At 42.4% G+C, this 18999-nt stretch overlaps 1 protein-coding gene across 4 annotated transcripts in view; it reads left to right on the top strand.

The window, feature by feature from the left end:
* The window catches only part of clstn1 (calsyntenin 1), a 65556-nt gene that overhangs the window by 15023 nt on the left and 31534 nt on the right, over positions 1 to 18999 (top strand). For all 4 annotated transcript variants that reach the window (XM_014145781.3, XM_014145779.3, XM_014145780.3 and 1 more), the window contains exon 2: positions 15462 to 15584. In XM_014145781.3, coding sequence (XP_014001256.1) covers positions 15462 to 15584 — 123 coding nt within the window. The remainder of the gene's footprint in view (positions 1 to 15461; positions 15585 to 18999) is intronic.

Here is an 18999-nt window from a genome sequence, read left to right as displayed (position 1 = left end):
GTAGAGCCTTCACTCCTTTGTTTAGGGGTCTTGCTAGTTGCTGAACTTGTGAGCGAATGAAGCAGGGCTCTTTTTTCAATTAATCTCACCTTGATTCCTCGCATAATCTCATTTCTCCTCAACTCCATCTAAAAACACATTGGAGAAATACTCATTAGGCGAGGGACCTTCTCCTCCAATATGGTTGGGAGGGAGGCGAGGAGATAGGATGCAAGAAGACCAATAGAGATTAGCCCAGGAGCATCCCATTATAGGATTAGGCCTAGATGTCTGTAGGTTTACTGTACATGATGGGTAACAGGATTGCATACCAGGTACAGTAGTGTCCTGTGCACTGCATATGCAAGTGTGTGTGTCCACAGCAGGCTCTACATATTGTTGAAATCACACATAACAGGTGCGTTAGTGGTGGGCTGGGGCAGCTTTAAAGTGGATTCATCCTAAGGGCTCACTATGTCCACAGGGACAAGCCGCATTGGCTCACAGAATGCTCTAAGGTTAGTGGACTGTTTTGCCACTGTTATTGCCTTGTCTGGAAGTGACTGTGCTATTTCAAATCCAAGTTTATTGGTTGCGTACACCGATTTGTGCATATTATCGCAGGTGCAGTGAAATGCTTTCTAGGGCACATACGTTGTGCTCCAGTGTGCACTGGAATGCTGAAGCAAGCAAAATGATTTGTCTTTGTGAGAGAGAAGGCCACATCAAGCCTTTTGGATCTGAATTTCTCCTCACTCTTGGCTTTGAGTTAGTTAACCCCTACACATGCACATCATACACATATCTAAATGATTCTAAGCCATCCACATCTCCTTACCCCCATTTTATTATCTTATCTGTCTGGCTTCATGATTAGGGCCTAGACCCATTAGTTTGACTTAATTAGCCTCAATTACATTGTCTTTGTCTTGCAAAGCACTTAGAGAAGTCTGACTAACAGTAAGACAATATGTTTTGGTCATGGGTTCTGCTTGTCCTCAGTTTTTGGGGGGAATAGCAGATTTAGAAAAATGCTGAGTAGATCATGTGTTAAAGCTTTTATACCAGTGGAGGCCCCTCGGAGGAAACTCGTTTTCTCTCTCAATATATAGTGTGTGTGTGTGTGTGTGTGTGTGTGTGTGTGTGTGTGTGTGTGTGTGTGTGTGTGTGTGTGTGTTTTATATATATACACACACACACACAACTATATACATACATAATACAGTGCATTCGGAAAGTATTAATACCCCTTGACTTTTTCAAAAAATAATTATGTTACAGCCTTATTCTAAAATGGATTAAATAAACAACTGTCCTCATCAATCTATACACAATACCCCTAATGCCGAAGAGAACAGGTTTTTAGTATTCTGACCCTTTACTATAAGACTAGAAAAACTAGAAATTGAGCTCCAGGGCCTCCTGTTACCATTGTTTTTATTTTATCTTTATTTAACTAGGCAAGTCAGTTAAGAACAAATTCTTATTTGTGGTCCCGTGTGGCTCAGTTGGTAGAGCATGGTGTTTGCAACGCCAGGGTTGTGTGTTCGATTCCCACGGGGGACCAGTACGGAGAGAAAAAAAGAAGAAAAAAAATGTATGAAATGTATTCACTACTGTAAGTCGCTCTGGATAAGAGCGTCTGCTAAATGACTAAAATGTAAAAAAATGTAATTGTACTTTTCAATGACTGCCTAGGAACAGTGGGTTAACTGCCTTGTTCAGGGGCAGAACGACAGATTCTTACCTTGTCAGCTCGGGGATTCGATCTTGCAACCTTTCGATTACTAGTCCAACGCTCTAACCACTCGGCTATCTGCTGCCCCATTGTTCATCCTTGAGATGTTTCTTAAACTTGATTAGTCCACCTGTGGTAAAATCAATTGATTGGACATGATTTATAAAGGCACATACCTGTCTATATAAGGTCCCATAGTTGACAGTGCATGTCAGAGCAAAAACCAAGCCATGAGGTTGAAGTAATTGTCCGTTGAGCTCAGAGACAGGATTGTGTCGAGGCACCGATCTGGGGAAGATTACCAAAATATGTCTGCAGCATTGAAGATCCCCAAGAACACAGTGGCCTCCATCATTCTTAAATGGAAGAAGTTTGGAACCACAAAGATTCTTCCTAGAGCTGGCCGCCCGGCCAAACTGAGCAATCGAGGGAGCCTTGGTCAGGAACTCCACCAATCAGGCCTTTATGGTAGAGTGGCCAGACGGAAGCCACCCCTCAAAAAAAGGCACATGACAGCCTGCTTAGAGTTTGCCAAAAGGCACCTAGAGGACTCTCAGACCATGAGAAACAAGATTCTCTGGTCTGATGAAACCAAGAGTGAACTCTTTGGCCTGAATGCCAAGCGTCACGTCTGGAGGAAACCAGGCACCATCCCTACCGTGAAACATGGTGGTGGCAGCATCATGCTGTGGGGATGCTTTTCAGCAGCAGGGACTGGGAGACTAGTCCGGATCGAGGGAAAGATGAAGTACAGAGAGCTCCTTGATGAAAACCTGCAACAGAGTGCTCAGGACCTCAGACTGGTGCGAAGGTTCATCTTCCAACAGGACAACGACCCTAAGCACACAGCCAAGAGGATCTGCAGAGAAGAATGGGAGAAACTCCCCAAATACAGGTGTGCCAAGCTTGTAGCGTCATACGCAAGAAGAGTCAAGGCTGTAATCGCTGCCAAAGATGCTTCAACAAAGTACTGAGTAAAGGGTCTGAATACTTATGTAAATGTTATATTTCTGTTTTTTATTTTTAATACATTTGCAAAAGTTAATAAAAACCTGTTTTTGCTTTGTCATTATAGGTTATTGTGTGTAGATTGATGAAGGGGAAAAAAACAATTACATCCATTTTAGAATAAGGCGGTAACTAGGGATGCACCGATATTACATTTATGACCGATACCATCCGGTATTTTCCTTGACAAAAAACCCCGATACCGATATTAAACATGAAACATTCTAGTACAGTTAAATAGTTGAATAACACACGTTCTAAGGCACTGCATCTCAGTGCAAGAGCCGTCACTTCAGTCCCTGGTTCGAATCCAGGCTGTATCACATTCAGCAGTGATTGGGAGTCTCATAGGGCGGCGCACAATTGGCCCAGCGTTGGCCAGGGTAGGCCGTCATTGTAAAATTAGAATTTGTTCTTAACTGACTTGCCTAGTTAAATAAAGGTTACACACACCACACTGACCAACAAGTAATTTTGTTGGCATTTATGTATGTACCCCATTACCAGTAAAATATAATCAAAACCTATTTCTTTCACTTACTTGCTGTGCTGTTTCGTTGGTCATTTGTTAATTCGTTTCATTCTCAACTGGGATTTCATCATACGTGTCAAGCAGTGAAGTTTCAGCTCTGTCTGTCTGTTTCGATCTTGTCCAGCTGTGTCTGACATTTCATGTAAACCCTGTTTCTTGTCTGCATCGAAGTAACGGTCCTTGTACCTAGCATCGAGCATGGTGGCGACACAGTAAAGAGGCTCAGAGAGAATGCCACCAAATCGCTTGTTCACAGCCTTGAGTACTTTTGTAAGTTTTACCCCACGGTCTGTCGGCAGTTTTGTTGAGCAGGAGTTTCAATGCCATGACAGAGGGTATCACGCCTGCTGCAGACACAGTTGATGAGCTTTTTTCTCAAGTCAGTTGTTTGAATGGCGCTAGGACTGTTCATGTTTCAAACATGTTCTCAAATGGCAGCATTGGTATGAGAACCAGCACATTTTTGAGCATGCAATACGTCTTCCCTCAGTACGAAATCCTTGTCGACCCACTGTGTTGTCAGACTCCTAATGCTCATGAGGTTGACATCGCTGGTCCAAATGTCAGTTGTGAAGCTAATAGCGGTGATGCCCATAGCAAGTAGCTCATAGATGTAAGTTTCAACAATACTGTAACTCCGGTAGGGCAACATCTGGAAAAATAGTTTGTACTGGGGGCTCGACCAGTCTGCGAAAGCAAACATCATCCATGACAGAGGACGGCTGATTGTCAACGGCAATGAATTCCATTATCTTGGCGTTTAATGGATTTCGCCTTTGCGTTGTCTCGCTGAAATGTTGTTATCCTTTCAAATGACTGCTCAACTTGAACTTGTTTAGTTGTTGGAAGTGTGCGCTTAGTATTTTTCTGCTTTTGTTCTGTGTAGCACAGTTTTTTTTCGTGGCATCATTACGTCATCTACTTACGTTATATAGGTATGCACGTCAGCTTTGACATTGGTTTTGCACATCGGCGTTAAACTAGACAGGCCGATGTTGGCATTTTTAGCTAATATCGTCCGATTCGAATATGCTCACTGATATACATCCCTAGCTGTAACATAACCAAATGTGGAAAAAGTCAAGGGTTCTGAATATTTTCCGAATGCACTGTGTGTGTGTGTGCTCACACACACACAAGTATGTGGACACCCCTTCAAATTAGTTGACTCGGCATGAAGAAATTGGTGGATAGAGGCATTTTCGATATGTTCCCCCTTTTCTCAACTCTGGCTGATGTCGGTGATGCGTAAATTGATGGGGTTATATCTGAGCCAAACTCTGCTTAAATTCGAGGATTACTTTCCTTCACAATATGATCCAAGCCCGGGAAAGCAGTGGATGCATAATCCATTCACCAGCACTGAAGAGACTCACATCTTGACACTGGTTCTTGAGGATAAACTATTGGAACTGTCCTGTGACCAAAGCATGTGCGCTCTTTTTAATGAGATGCGCCTTTCCACATTCTGGCTGTTCAGCAGTGGACAATACCCATTACTCAGCCAGATGGCAGTGAAGACGTTAATCCCCTTTCATTCTACCTACTTATGTGAGACCGGCTTCTCTCTTGCTTCAACAAAATCTAAATATCGTTGCAGACTGCCTGAGAAAAACGAATTGAGTGTCCCTCTTCTCCTTCTATCCGAGGTTTGACCTGTTGGTGTCAAAGAGACAGGCTCACCCGTTTCAATGATTAAGTGAGTCAAATATCTTATACTATTCTCATGTCCGTAGCCATGAAGTGCTTTGAAAGGCTGGTAATGGCCCACATTTAACACCATTATCCCAGAAACCCTAGACCCACTCCAATTCGCATACCGCTCAAACAGATCCACAGATGATGCAATCTCTATTGCACTCCACACTGCCCTTTCCCACCTGGACAAAAGGAACACCTGTATGAGAATGCTAGTCACTGACCACAGCTCAGCATTCAACACCATAGTGCCCTCAAAGCTCATCACTAAGCTAAGGATCCTGGGACTAAACACCTCTCTCTGCAACTGGATCCTGGACTTCCTGACGGGCCGCCCCCAGGTGGTGAGGGTAGGTAGCAACACATCTGCCACGCTGATCCTCAACACTGGAGCCCCTCAGGGGTGGGTGCTCAGTCCCCTCCTGTACTCCCTGTTCACCCATGACTACATGGCCAGGCATGACTCCAACGCCATCATTAAGTTTGCAGACGACACAACAGTGGTAGGCCTGATCACTGACAACGACGAGACAGCCTATAGGGAGGAGGTCAGAGACCTAGCCGGGTGGTGCCAGAATAACAACCTATCCCTCATCGTGATCAAGACAAAGGAGATGATTGTGGACTACAGGAAAAGGAGGACCGAGCACGCCCCCATTCTCATCGAAGGGCTGTAGTGGATCAGGTTGAGAGCTTCAAGTTCCTTGGTGTCCACATCATCAACAAACTAACATGGTCCAAGTACACCAAGGAGTCGTGAAGAGGACACAACAAAACCTATTCCCTCTCAGGAGACTGAAAAGATTTGGCATGGGTCCTCAGATCCTCAAAAGGTTGTACAGCTGCAACATTGAGAGCATCCTGACTGGTTGCATCACTGCCTGTTACGGCAACTGCTCGGCCTCTGACCGCAAGGCACTTCAGAGGGTAGTGCGAACAGCCCAGTACATCACTGGGGCTAAGCTGCCTGCCATCCAGGACCTCTACACCAGGCGCTGTCAGAGGAAGGCCCTAAAAATTGTCAGACCCCAGGCACCCCAGTCATAGACTGTTCTCTCTGCTACCACATGGCAAGCAGTACCGGAGCGCCAAGTCTAGGACCATAAGGCTTCTCAACAGTTTTTACCCCCAAGCCATAAGACTCCTGAACAGGTAATCAAATGGCTACCCAGACTATTTGCATTGTGTCCTGCCACTCCCCCCCCCCCCTTATCATCTATGCATAGTCACTTTAACTATACCTACAGTTGAAGTCGGAAGTTTACATACACCTTAGCCAAATACATTTAAACTCAGCTTTTCACAATTCCTGACATTTAATCCTAGTAAAAAGGTCAGTTAGAATCCCCACTTTATTTAAAAAATGTGAAATGTCAGAATAATAGTAGAGAATGATTTATTTCAGCTTTTATTTCTTTCATCACATTCCCAGTGGGTCAGAAGTTTACATACACTCAATTAGTTTTTGGTAGCATTGCCTTTAAATTGTTTGACTTGGGTAAAAGTTTTTTTGGTAGCCTTCCACTAGCTTCCCACAATGAGTTGGGTAAAATTTGGCCCATTCCTCCTGACAGAGCTGGTGTAACTGAGTCTGGTTTGTAGGCCTCCTTGCTCGCACATGCTTTTTCAGTTCCGCCCACAAATATTCTATAGGATTGAGGTCAGGGCTTTGTGATGGCCACTTCAGTACCTTGACTTTGTTGTCCTTAAGCCATTTTGCCACAACTTTGGAAGTATGCTTGGGGTCATTGTCCATTTGGAAGACCCATTTGCGACCAAGTTTTTACATCCTGACTGATGTCTTGAATTGTTGCTTCAATATATCCACATAATTGTCCTCCCTCATGATGCCATCTATTTTGTGAAGTGCACCAGTCCCTCCTGCAGCAAAGCACCCCCCGCTACATGATGCTGCCACCCCTGTGCTTAACAGTTGGGATGGTGTTCTTCGGCTTGCCTGCCTCCCCCTTGGTCATTATGGCCAAACAGTTCTATTTTTGTTTCATCAGACCAGAGGACATTTCTCTAAAAAGTACGATATTTGTCCCCATGTGCAGTTGCAAACTGTAGTCTGGCTTTTTTATGGCGCTTTTGGAGCAGTGGCTTCTTCCTTGGTGAGTGGCCTTTCAGGTTATGTCGATATAGGACTCGTTTTACTGTGGATATAGATACTTTTGTACCTGTTTCCTCCAGCATCTTGCTATTGTTCTGGGATTGATTTGCACTTTTTGCACCAAAGTACATTCATTTCTATGAGACAGAACACGTCTCCTTTCTGAGCAGTATGACAGCTGCGTGGTCCCATGGTGTTTATACCTGCGTACTATTGTTTGTACAGATGAATGTGGTACCTTCAGGAGTTTGGACATTACTCCCAAGGATGAACCAGACTTGTGGAGGTCTACAATTTTTTTTTTCCTGAGGTCTTGGCTGATTTCTTTTGATTTTCCCGTAATGTCAAGCGAAGAGGCACTGAGTTTGAAGGTAGGCCTTGAAATACATCCACAGGTACACCTCCAATTGACTCAAATTATGTCAGTTAGCCCATCAGAAGCTTCTAACGCCATGACATCATTTTCTAGAATTTTCCAATCTGTTTAAAGGCACAGTAAACTTAGTGTATTTAAACTTCTGACCCACTGGAATTGTGATACAGTTAATTATAAGTGAAATAATCTGTCTGTAAACAATTGTTGGCAAAATTACTTGTGTCATGCACAAAGTAGATGTCCTAACCGACTTGCCAAAACTATAGTTTGTTAACAAGAAATTTGTGGAGTGATTGAAAAACTAGTTTTAATGACTCCAACTTAAGTGTATGTAAACTTCCGACTTCAACTGTTCATGTACATATTACCTCAATTAGCCTGACTAACCGGTGCCCCCGCATATTGACACTATACCGGTACCACCTGTATATAGCCTCGCTACTGTTTTTCTTTACTTGTCTATGGTTGACCTAATACCTATTTTTCTTTTGCTTAAAAATTGTACTGTTGGTTAGGGCTTGTAAGTAAGCATTTCACTCTTAGGTGAATACCTGTTGTATTCGGCGCACGTGATCAACTTTGATTTGATATCTGAATAAAAATGCAATAGGCTTTCTTTCCACACTCCACAAGATGAGAGAAACTCCATAAGGTCTTGTGATCTTTAACCGGTTAGATGTCTGTAGAAAGTATCGAAGTTGAGATTAACCTTTTTTTTATTAACAACTAAGGAATAATTGTTCTCTTCTCCCCTTGATTTTCCAAACCCAAAACCCCAGTCTGGTCTGTTGAAGCTGCTTGGCAAGACTTTCCCGGAAGTATTGGCCTATTGGAACTGGGTTTTAAAACTCTGTGGTAATAACAAACCATTAGCGCTAGCAGGCTACAGACACAAATCATTTGAAATGGTCCAATTAGTAGCTAAGATCAGGAAGTGAAATAACTGCCTCATTTGTGCAAATTGAGGCTCAATTTGGATGTTGTTCTTGCTGTCACATGGCGTCGATCTTCACCGCCACTGCACAACAGATTTCGCACTCCAGAGATTTTAATATGTTTCCTTTTTTAAAACAATATCCCAAGTATACAGTAATTTACACACACTTAAAGTGCAGCTGAACCGAAAAGCCAACTTCTCAGGCCATATACAACCAATGTGGCATCGATATGAGCCTGAAACATTTATTATAGTGTCAAAATTTACTACAAAGTGTAAATGGGATAATTTTGGTTATAAACTCAGTCTCGTCCAAAACTGAGATTTGCGAGATGATTGTAAAAAATAGTATGCCATGGAATAAAAGGTACGCCACAGTTGTCCTTGGGTTAGGTTTTTATTTCAATCCTGCCCACAGCTGGCAGCACCCAAGTAATCATCAATTTGGCACGAAGCTGCACGCAACACGATTGTAATTCCGGTGGTACATTAGGTTTGACTTTGGATATCCCTCTGGGGCTAGTTATGGACCATCCGTAAATTACTCAATGGACAATATATTACATTTTCAATAGTTTAAAATTTCAATGACTTAACCTCAAACCAACTATAAACTATTGAAAGCGTTTAATGAACTAAAAGGTGTCCAACATGAAAATATTGTTCCATTTACATTGCATAATTTGATGGTCCCTTACTAGCCCCACAGATGGGCTATCCGAAGTCCAACCAATTTTGCCACGGTCCCACAGCAGTGGGATGAAGCTAATTGGCGAAAAAGGTTGGCTAGCTTGCAAGCTAGACACATTACTTCCAGACACATTACCTAGTTAGACTGTTTCAAGTTATCTAGAAGGGTGAGTGACTGTAACTGTGTACTGTTTTGTCAGAGTGAATGTGCAAACGCTTCCCACGTGCGAACACTCAAGAGACACCCACATCAAAGCACACCCCCAAGACCCAAATCTCGTTCTCAGTCGCATTTCCTAATGAGGAGGAAGGAAACAGAGGTTACATCAATTAGTTCACCCCCCCTTTTTAGACAAAAATTCAGACTTCAAGAAATAGGCCATTCGAGGAGTTGCTCTGATAGTCTAATTTTATGTAATCGTCCTCCCCCTTGCTTGTACAAACAATGGAGGAGAAAAGAGTAAAGGCCCACCCCCCACATGTGCCATGTCATGTCATACCTGGATGTGCCTTTTAAGTAAATCAGGTGATTTAAGGGGCTTAACATCAATTTCACACGGCGTACACTAAACGATGTGTTTAATTTCACACTTTAAATGGGATTGTTTTTGCTTAAGCAAATGTTATAGAAGCTGTGTGTGTGTGAGATTGAAACTAGTTGTCAATGACATAGCGTGGAGAGTCATGGCCTGTTTTCAAAAAGAGGGAACGTTTCCACATTTTAGGTTGCCACTTGTTTAGAGGGCAAAGTGTCTTCTTTGACCTTCTCACTCTTGGCTGAAATAGTAACTATCAACTCCTGAATATAAAAAATCCTAACCTCAACATCTCTTTTCTTTTTACTCCAGTCTAGCTGTAGGATGGTTTGATGGATTGTGAGCAATGCTCAGTATTTTGTTCTTTATTCAGGCAATTACCATCTCATCTCACTGTAAGTCACCACATGCCCCTTTCACATGTATGACTCATGTCTCTCACACATTGCAGAGCAACTTGATACAAGGTTCAATAACACTGCCAGAGATGGTTAGCTTGTGAATGACCATGTTCTGCTGTATCTGTACCAGTGGGCTGGCAAATAGGGTAGATTGCTTGCTGGTTTGTACATTCTGGCCCAGCTGATGAAGTGAAATTATGTTATATTGTTGAAGTGAAAAATAAGTTTACCCAGGGGAAACACTATAGTTGTTTACACAAAACATCTATAATTCATTTGTTAGCAGTAGTGCTTCACATACTAGAAAGAATGGCGTAGTGCTGTGATATATAAGGTTATCCCATGTAGTTAGGACACTCAGAGATTAGGCTGTTCCAAGTTATGGTGTGGTTGATCATTGGAAAAGCAGCATGCCCACGGATGTGACCTAACTTTATCCCTCTTTTGGGTTGAGATTCTGTGGAGACTTAAAGCAGCTTATCGAGGTAGTCTGGTCTTGTAATCTGTCTATAGACAACCACCACACTTCAGGTCATGTGAGACATGCTGTTAAGGCATTTTCGGTGCTCCATCCATTCTGATTCACAGAAAGAGCCCAGCACTGCCAGCCTTCAAAAACCCAATTAGGTCTCCCAGAGCCATATATTTAGATTACACATTGTGTATACAGATCATTAAGAACACCTACTCTTTCCATGACAGACTGACCAGGTGAATCCAGGTGAAAGCTATGATCCCTTATTGATGTCACTTATTAGTGTAGATGAAGGGGAGGAGAAGGGTTAAAAAAGGATTTTAAGCCTTAAGACAATTGCGACATGAATTGTGTATGTGTGCCATTCAGATGGTGAATTGGCAAAACAAAATATTTATGTGCCTTTTTGAACTGGGTATGTATGATAGAAGGTGCCAGGCGAACTGCTTTATATGAAGAACTGCAATGCTGCTGGGTTTTTCACACTCAACAAAGGACATCCAGCCAATTTGACACAACTGCAGGAAGTATTGGAGTCGACATGGGTCAGTATTAGAGGTCGACCGATTATGATTTTCCACACCCTTACCGATTTATTGGAGGACCAAAAAAAGCCGATAGCGATTAAATTACAACAATAGTGTGATATAGATATAGAGAGAAATAGTCCTATAATTCCTATAATAACTACAACCTAAAACTTCTTACCTGGGAATATTGAAGACTCATGTTAAAAGGAACCACCAGCCTTCATATGTTCTCATGTTCTGAGCAAGGAACTTAAATGTTAGCTTTTTTACATGGCACATATTGCATTTTTACTTTCTTCTCCAAGACTTTGTTTTTGCATTATTTAAACCAAATTGAACATGTTTGATTATTTATTTGAGGCTAAATTGATTTTATTGATGTATTATATTAAGTTAAACTAAAAGTGTTCATTCAGTATTGTTGTAATTGTCATTATTACAAATAAATAAAAAAATCAACAGATTAATCGGTATTGACTTTTCTCATTCAGGTGCCTAAGGTTGAATAGCTCGTTCTCCAATGGTTTGGTGGGGTGACATAAACAAATACAACAGGAATTTATAACCCTAAAGTTGTATGGCAGAATGTAAAGAATATACAGCACCAAGAGCTTGGGTGTCATATAATTGGATATTTTTTATGCATTTATATAAAGTGAAGACATATATTTATCTTTCAGAAAGTAATGTCTCTTTAAAACATGAGTTCCTTGAGAATGAGTGTTAGTAATAGAAAAATGTAATGGTTGTTTCCCATTCCACAAATTACTAAGCACAACCAAATGTTTGCACAGGAGAAAATGTAAAAGAACATTTTTTAATTTTAGATGGCGAATGCGATTTGCTAGTCTAGGCCACATGCAAAATGTAGGTAGGTAGATGTAACTTGCAGGCTTTCATGGTCCTCTATAGACACATTTTCACGAGGCATAACTACCTTGAAAAGAAGCATAGTGTTTGGTTTGTTTATCTTTTATGAGCAACCTATGATTTGGTCCTTTTGATTAAGCTGTTACTATAAGCAGAATGTAGCCACAAGACTGGTTCAAGGGGTCATTCTGAGGTTAGGACACTTGAACTTTAGTTCAACATAAAATTGTATTTGTCAAATGCGCCGAATACAACAGATGTAGACCTTAGTGAAATGCTTACTTACAAGTCCTTAACCAACAATGCAGTTTTAAGATAAATAAGTGTTAAGTAAGTAAAACAATTAGTAAAAACATTGAGATTTTTATTTATTTAAGAGCAGCAGTAAAATAACATTAGCGAGGCTATATACAGTGAGGGGAAAAAAGTATTTGATCCCCTGCTGATTTTGTACATTTGCCCACTGACAAAGAAATGATCAGTCTAGAATTTTAATGTTAGATTTATTTGAACAGTGAGAGACAGAATAACTACAAAAAAATCCATAAAAACGCATGTCAAAAATGTTATAAATTGATTTGCATTTTAATGAGGGAAATAAGTATTTTACCCCCTCTCAATCAGAAGGATTTCTGGCTCCCAGGTGTCTTTTAAACAGGTAACGAGCTGAGATTAGGAGCACACTCTTAAAGGGAGTGCTTCTAATCTCAGTTTGTTACCTGTATAAAAGACACCTGTCCACAGAAGCAATCAATCAGATTCCAAACTCTCCACCATGGCCAAGACCAAAGAGCTCTCCAAGGATGTCAGGGACAAGATTGTAGACCTACACAAGGCTGGAATGGGCTACAAAACCATCGCCAAGCAGCTTGGTGAGAAGGTGACATCAGTTGGTGCAATTATTCGCAAATGAAAGAAACACAAAAGAACTGTCAATCTCCCTCGGCCTGGGGCTCCATGCAAGATCTCACCTCGTGGAGTTGCAATGATCATGAGAACGGTGAGGAATCAGCCCAGAACTACACGGGAGGATCTTGTCAATGATCTCAAGGCAGCTGGGACCATAGTCACCAAGAAAACAATTGGTAGCACACTACGCCGTGAAGGACTGAAATCCTGCAGCGCCCGCAAGGTCCCCCTGCTCAAGAAAGCACATATACATGCCTGTCTGAAGTTTGCCAATGAACATCTGAATGATTCAGAGAACAACTGGTGAAAGTGTTGTGGTTGTGGTCAGATGAGACCAAAATGGAGCTCTTTGGCATCAACTCAACTCGCCATGTTTGGAGGAGGAGGAATGCTGCCTATGACCTCAAGAACACCATCCCCACCGTCAAACATGGAGGTGGAAACATTATGCTTTGGGGGTGTTTTTCTGCTGAGGGGACAGGACAACTTCACCGCATCGAAGGGACGATGGACGGGGCCATGTACCGTCAAATCTTGGGTGGAACCTCCATTCCTCAGCCAGGGCATTGAAAATGGGTCGTGGATGGGTATTCCAGCATGACAATGACCCAAAACACACGGCCAAGGCAACAAAGGAGTGACTCAAGAAGAAGCACATTAAGGTCCTGGAGTGGCCTAGCCAGTCTCCAGACCTTAATCCCATAGAAACTCTGTGGAGGGAGCTGAAGGTGCGAGTTGCCAAACGTCAGCCTCGAAACCTTAATGACTTGGAGAAGATCTGCAAAGAGGAGTGGGACAAAATCCCTCCTGAGATGTGTGCAAACCTGGTGGCCAACTACAAGAAACGTCTGACCTCTGTGATTGCCAACAAGGGTTTTGCCACCAAGTACTAAGTCATGTTTTGCAGAGGGGTCAAATACTTATTTCCCTTATTAAAATGCAAATCATTTTATAACATTTTTTACATGTTTTTCTGGATTTTTGTTGTTGTTATTCTGTCTCTCACTGTTCAAATAAACCTACCGTTAAAATTATAGACTGTTCATTTCTTTGTCAGTGGGCAAACGTACAAAATCAGCAGGGGATCAAATACTTTTTTCCCTCACTGTGCAAGGGTACCGTGTATATACCGTGTATATTGTTTTGAGTTCCTTATTTTGTCGTCTTCCTGTCAGATCAATTCATCTATTACCGCTCTCTCAGGATCCCAACAGACAACACATGCCTGGTCAGCTTACCGTATTTCTTATCATGCCCCATGCCTGTCTCTGTCAGAGTCAGCCACCGTCATCGGTGTCAGTGTTGATATCACCAACACCGAGCTAGTCACTCTGCTGATTCAGGAGTGGCTCCATATTTACTTTGAGAGTGCGATTCCACTATCCCTTGCTCGCATCAACACAGGTTTCTAATCCAGCCCAAATGTGTCACTCACTGCAGCTTTTTCTGCAGCCTCCAGCTAAAAGTGAATCCTGTCTGCAGCTGGGGCCGTGTCCCGGGCCAACAGACTAGAGCACAAAGCTCTAATGAGCCAGACTGCTGGTCCACACAGTTTCTGCTGGGACTCAAGCTGCAGGAGTCATTGGCCCGATGACAATGCTGTCAAACCTCATCCACTTAGTGTGGCTGAGTCAATGTTTCCCCTACCATTACTTGGCATAAGCGGGCAATGAGCGGTGCACCCCCACCTGGCTTTGGTGCTCTGTGCTGAAGAATTTGGCTTCAATTGGAAGAAACTGTGTCAGCACCTCTAGATTTGCTGTGCCTTTGCGCAATTGTGTATGTATGCATTGATGTCTTTCAGAAAAATACATGAATTGTGTAGCCAAGCATGAGCAGGCTTTGTTTACCAGACCATGACAGAGGTGTAGGTGGGTGGTAGAAACTCTCAGGAGGCAAGGTGCAGTCTAAAACTATACACTTTAACTTGTGACTGAGTGAAAGTTTTAATTTAAGGTACATTGTTTGAGCCCTATGTGCTCTCGCTCTCTTAATTTAAAGGGCTTTATTGGCATGCGAAACATGTTTACATTTCCAAAGCAAGTTGAATTGTTAATAAATAAAAGTGGCATAAACAATCAGAAATGAACAGTAAATATTACATTTGCAAATGTTTCAAAAGAACTGAGACATTTTAAATGTTATATTACTGGCTATGTACCGTCTTGTAACAATGTGCAAACAGTTGAAGTACGAAAGGGAAAATAAATAGACATAAATATAATTTGTATTTACAATGGTGTTTGCTTCACTGGTTGCCCTTTTCTTGTGGAAACAGGTCACAAATCTTGCTACTGTGTCACCTAATAAATGTGGGAGTATATCAACATTGGATTTGTTTCTAAATTCTTTGAGGGTCTGTGTAGTCTGAGGGAAATCTCTGTGTCTCGGTCTCTCTCAGTATCTCTGCCCAGCTGAAGGTGTGTAGAGAATCCTGTGCTTGAAGGCTGGCTGATTACTGGAATGTCTTCAAGTATGCCAGTTCAGGACTAGATGATTGTGAGAACGGCCCACAGTAGTCCTATTGTTTCAAGTATCGGGTCAGGCCGCTCTACTTTTAATTTGCCCTAAGGCTTTTACCTCTGTCCCTGAATCAGGTGCTTCAAAACCCTGTGTTTTTCTCATGAAAATGCATGGGAGCTAATTTTGTCTCTTTCTCTCTTCTATAGTTAATAAGCACAAGCCATGGATTGAGACGACGTATCATGGCATCGTAACAGAAAATGACGACAAAGTACTTCTGGACCCTCCACTTATCGCCCTGGACAAAGACGCCCCGCTGCGCTACGCAGGTGAGAGAGGAGCTTTTTCTTCTACACTATCCTGATAGGTCATTTTCTCTGAACCCCTCGGTTCATGGATTCTGTTTTTTCTCTCCTTTCATGTACCATAAGGCGAGGAGAACAAATATAACCATTACAGATTCATTAGATTGAATCATTTGCCAACATTCCAAGTGTACAATGCTGCAAGTCAGTGGTTTGATAGCGAGCAGTCACAAAGATGTTATAATTTATTGTTTTTCATTGGTTACTCATGCTGCTTTGCTCTTCAGAGACTTTTCAGTAGCGAATTGGGGATGCAGTAGCTACACATGATACAATGTTAGCATTCATAGGGAATCTATTTACTTGACGTCTCTATATGATCTTAAACCCACTTTGACCTCTGTAGTATGTGAAGAAGCATCAAGTTAATCTCTTTAATTTACGGCCAAGCTATGTCATCTGTGCTCCTTCTGCAAAGTCCAGTCATACACTCTACGTTAATCTTCTTGAAGTGCACCACCCAGTTTATTTTCCAAATCTGCCAGGGGAGATATTGCATATTAGATTTGTTTTTACCACACAGTGATCCGCAGCTGGTCCCCATATCCACCCTAAGGATCCTTTCATATCCAGATCAATCAGAAGTTTCCCTTTTAATGTTCATCTCCGGGGAGAGGCACAATTAAACTGATATGTGCCAAGGCTGCATTAGGGCACTTTTTTTTGTAATCATACAAGAGATTGACTTTGGCTGAGGTTCAAAGCACCGTGGTATTGGGAATGGCTTTTTCCCCCTCCATCCCATTCATTCTGTGATCTTCAGTACTCCCTACACAACTCTCCTATGTCCCTTGTTGTGCCCTCCATCCCATTCATTCTGTGATCTTCAGTACTCCCTACACAACTCTCCTATGTCCCTTGTTGTGCCCTCCATCCCATTCATTCTGTGATCTTCAGTACTCCCTACACAACTCTCCTATGTCCCTTGTTGTGCCCTCCATCCCATTCATTCTGTGATCTTCAGTACTCCCTACACAACTCTCCTATGTCCCTTGTTGTGCCCTCCATCCCATTCATTCTGTGATCTTCAGTACTCCCTACACAACTCTCCTATGTCCCTTGTTGTGCCCTCCATCCCATTCATTCTGTGATCTTCAGTACTCCCTACACAACTCTCCTATGTCCCTTGTTGTGCCCTCCATCCCATTCATTCTGTGATCTTCAGTACTCCCTACACAACTCTCCTATGTCCCTTGTTGTGCCCTCCATCCCATTCATTCTGTGATCTTCAGTACTCCCTACACAACTCTCCTATGTCCCTTGTTGTGCCCTTGACCCTTTCTTTTTTATCACACATTAAGTGAATTTACTGTATTTAATCAACTGAGATGGGTGTACTGTTTTTCCTCAGAGAAAACACCTAAAGAATACCACAAATGATATTCCTGTTATATTCTAGACTAGAACTTGACCACAATGAAATGGTCCATCTACTCCAGATTGTTCATGTATTTGATTTGAATGACAGGGTGCATAACCCAGCCCAATAGAGAACTCAACGTGAAGAGGAATCAAAATGCCCATTCATTGCACAACGATGGGTTCCTCTTACAGTAGTAAATTGGAGTTCAATGGAGCGCTCCACGCTGCCCTTCTTTGTACGCCACTCACCCCTTTGACGAGGAGGGCAGGGAAAGTGGACAGCGTGTCCCAGCAAAGTACAAACAGGGTTCACTGCAGTGCCACTGTACTCGATGGGATGTGCAGGGATGCTGGATCCACGGCTTGAATGTCTGTGTGAGAATGGTGTGTGGGTGTGTGCCATACGTCATTGGTGTGTGCATGCATCGTTGTGGCTGTGTCAGTCTGTCCATATGTGTACGTGTGGGTGTGTTCACTGGTGCAGCGATGGTAGGTTTTTAAGCTGCGGGAAGCTGAGCACAGCAGCCATAGAAATAGCCAAGCCCGGAACGACATTACAGGGACACAATCTAGGACTCCTGTAGTATTTGGCCACAACAACATTTGGGTTACGTATTCCCTAATGTGACTCTGAGTAGTAGGGACATCTGTACTGGACATTGGAGTATGATGTAGTATGGACATTTTGCCTTAACATGAGATCAATTCCTAATTTTATTCCAAGACAATGAGTTTATGCCAGTTGAATTGATCTGGCTTGTTTGTGTCTGCTTAGTGTACCATTGATACCATTTACCCTGTTATTTTGTATGATTTATCTTCCTTGAAATGTGATTAGTCTTGACAGGAACTCCTGCTGCTGAAGGGGGTGATGAGCTAGCCTAGCTCTCTAAAATCTGTGTTTACATCAGGAAAGGGGGCTGTAGTATAACAAACAGGAGTGCAGTCAGAACAGCTGCTGTAAGAGCCTCTAAGTCAAAGATATTTGTGAAACATCCTTTGACTCCCCCATTGTGAATTTCATATTCTCACATATCCCTAAAACATAGAATTCGGGTTACCACAGAACCAATTAAGTCACCGTTTGGTCTGCTTAACATAATTTGACTACCCCATTGTGGAGTTCACATTGTCACGTATCCCTCAGTTCAGGTGTCGGCCTATTCTTACGACGTCCGCCATCGATGCCCTTTGTATTACCGGTCAAGGGGCCTAGAATCAATACACATTGTGCTGGGATGAGGTCTTGTAGAAAATGTCGGGAGCTTGTAGCCAGAGCAGAGGGCCAAGGCACGCAGGGTAGGCTGTGGGTAGAATTTCCCAAGTCGCAGCTATGCTGTCATTAGGGCTGGGGAGAGCATGGGGTGGGGGGAGGCCCAAGGCTTCCACCGCATGGTTGGTCCTGAACAGAAGCCCCTAATGGGAAATCCATTTCTAATTGTCTAGGTGAAAAATAAACGGACAGCTCACCCCACGAGAGGCCAGGGACACGGGTTGTAAACAATCAACCAAGCAGAACCGGCCTAATGTTAGCTGACCCAGGAGTAAGTTGTGAAGTTGTATCTCAAAGCTCAGTTTGAAATACTGTTTGTCAGATTTTGGTTTAGTAGCACATTTTCTGTGAGTACAGTCTAATGCCAATGGCATAAGAGAGTTTTGATGAACTACGTTTTTATTCAGACTACACAGTAATGAGTAAGTAGTAAGGTAACATAACTTCCTAACAGGTCTGCTGAGATGAATGCTGCATTGTTATTACTGTGTACAAACCTTCTGACGTAGGCTAGTAAGCTACAGTATTATCCTAAATGATTTTGTTTTCTATGGCATTCATCAGGAACTAGCTTGGGCGCTATCCACATTTTCATACCGTTTCTGTACCATCCCAGGGTATACGGTATTACCAAATGTGGACACAAGGGGTGCTATTTAAAAAATATATATCTTTCTATCTTTCTTTCTTTCTTTCTTTGATGAGCAAAACAATTTAGCCAACAGGAGGGGATTGAATGTCTGC

Source organism: Salmo salar, chromosome 15, assembly GCF_965601325.2.
Source record: "Salmo salar chromosome 15, fSalSal1, whole genome shotgun sequence".
NCBI classification, from domain to species: domain Eukaryota; kingdom Metazoa; phylum Chordata; class Actinopteri; order Salmoniformes; family Salmonidae; genus Salmo; species Salmo salar.
The sequence above is the reverse complement of the archived record's forward strand: the minus strand, read 5'-3'. Positions and strand labels throughout refer to the sequence as shown.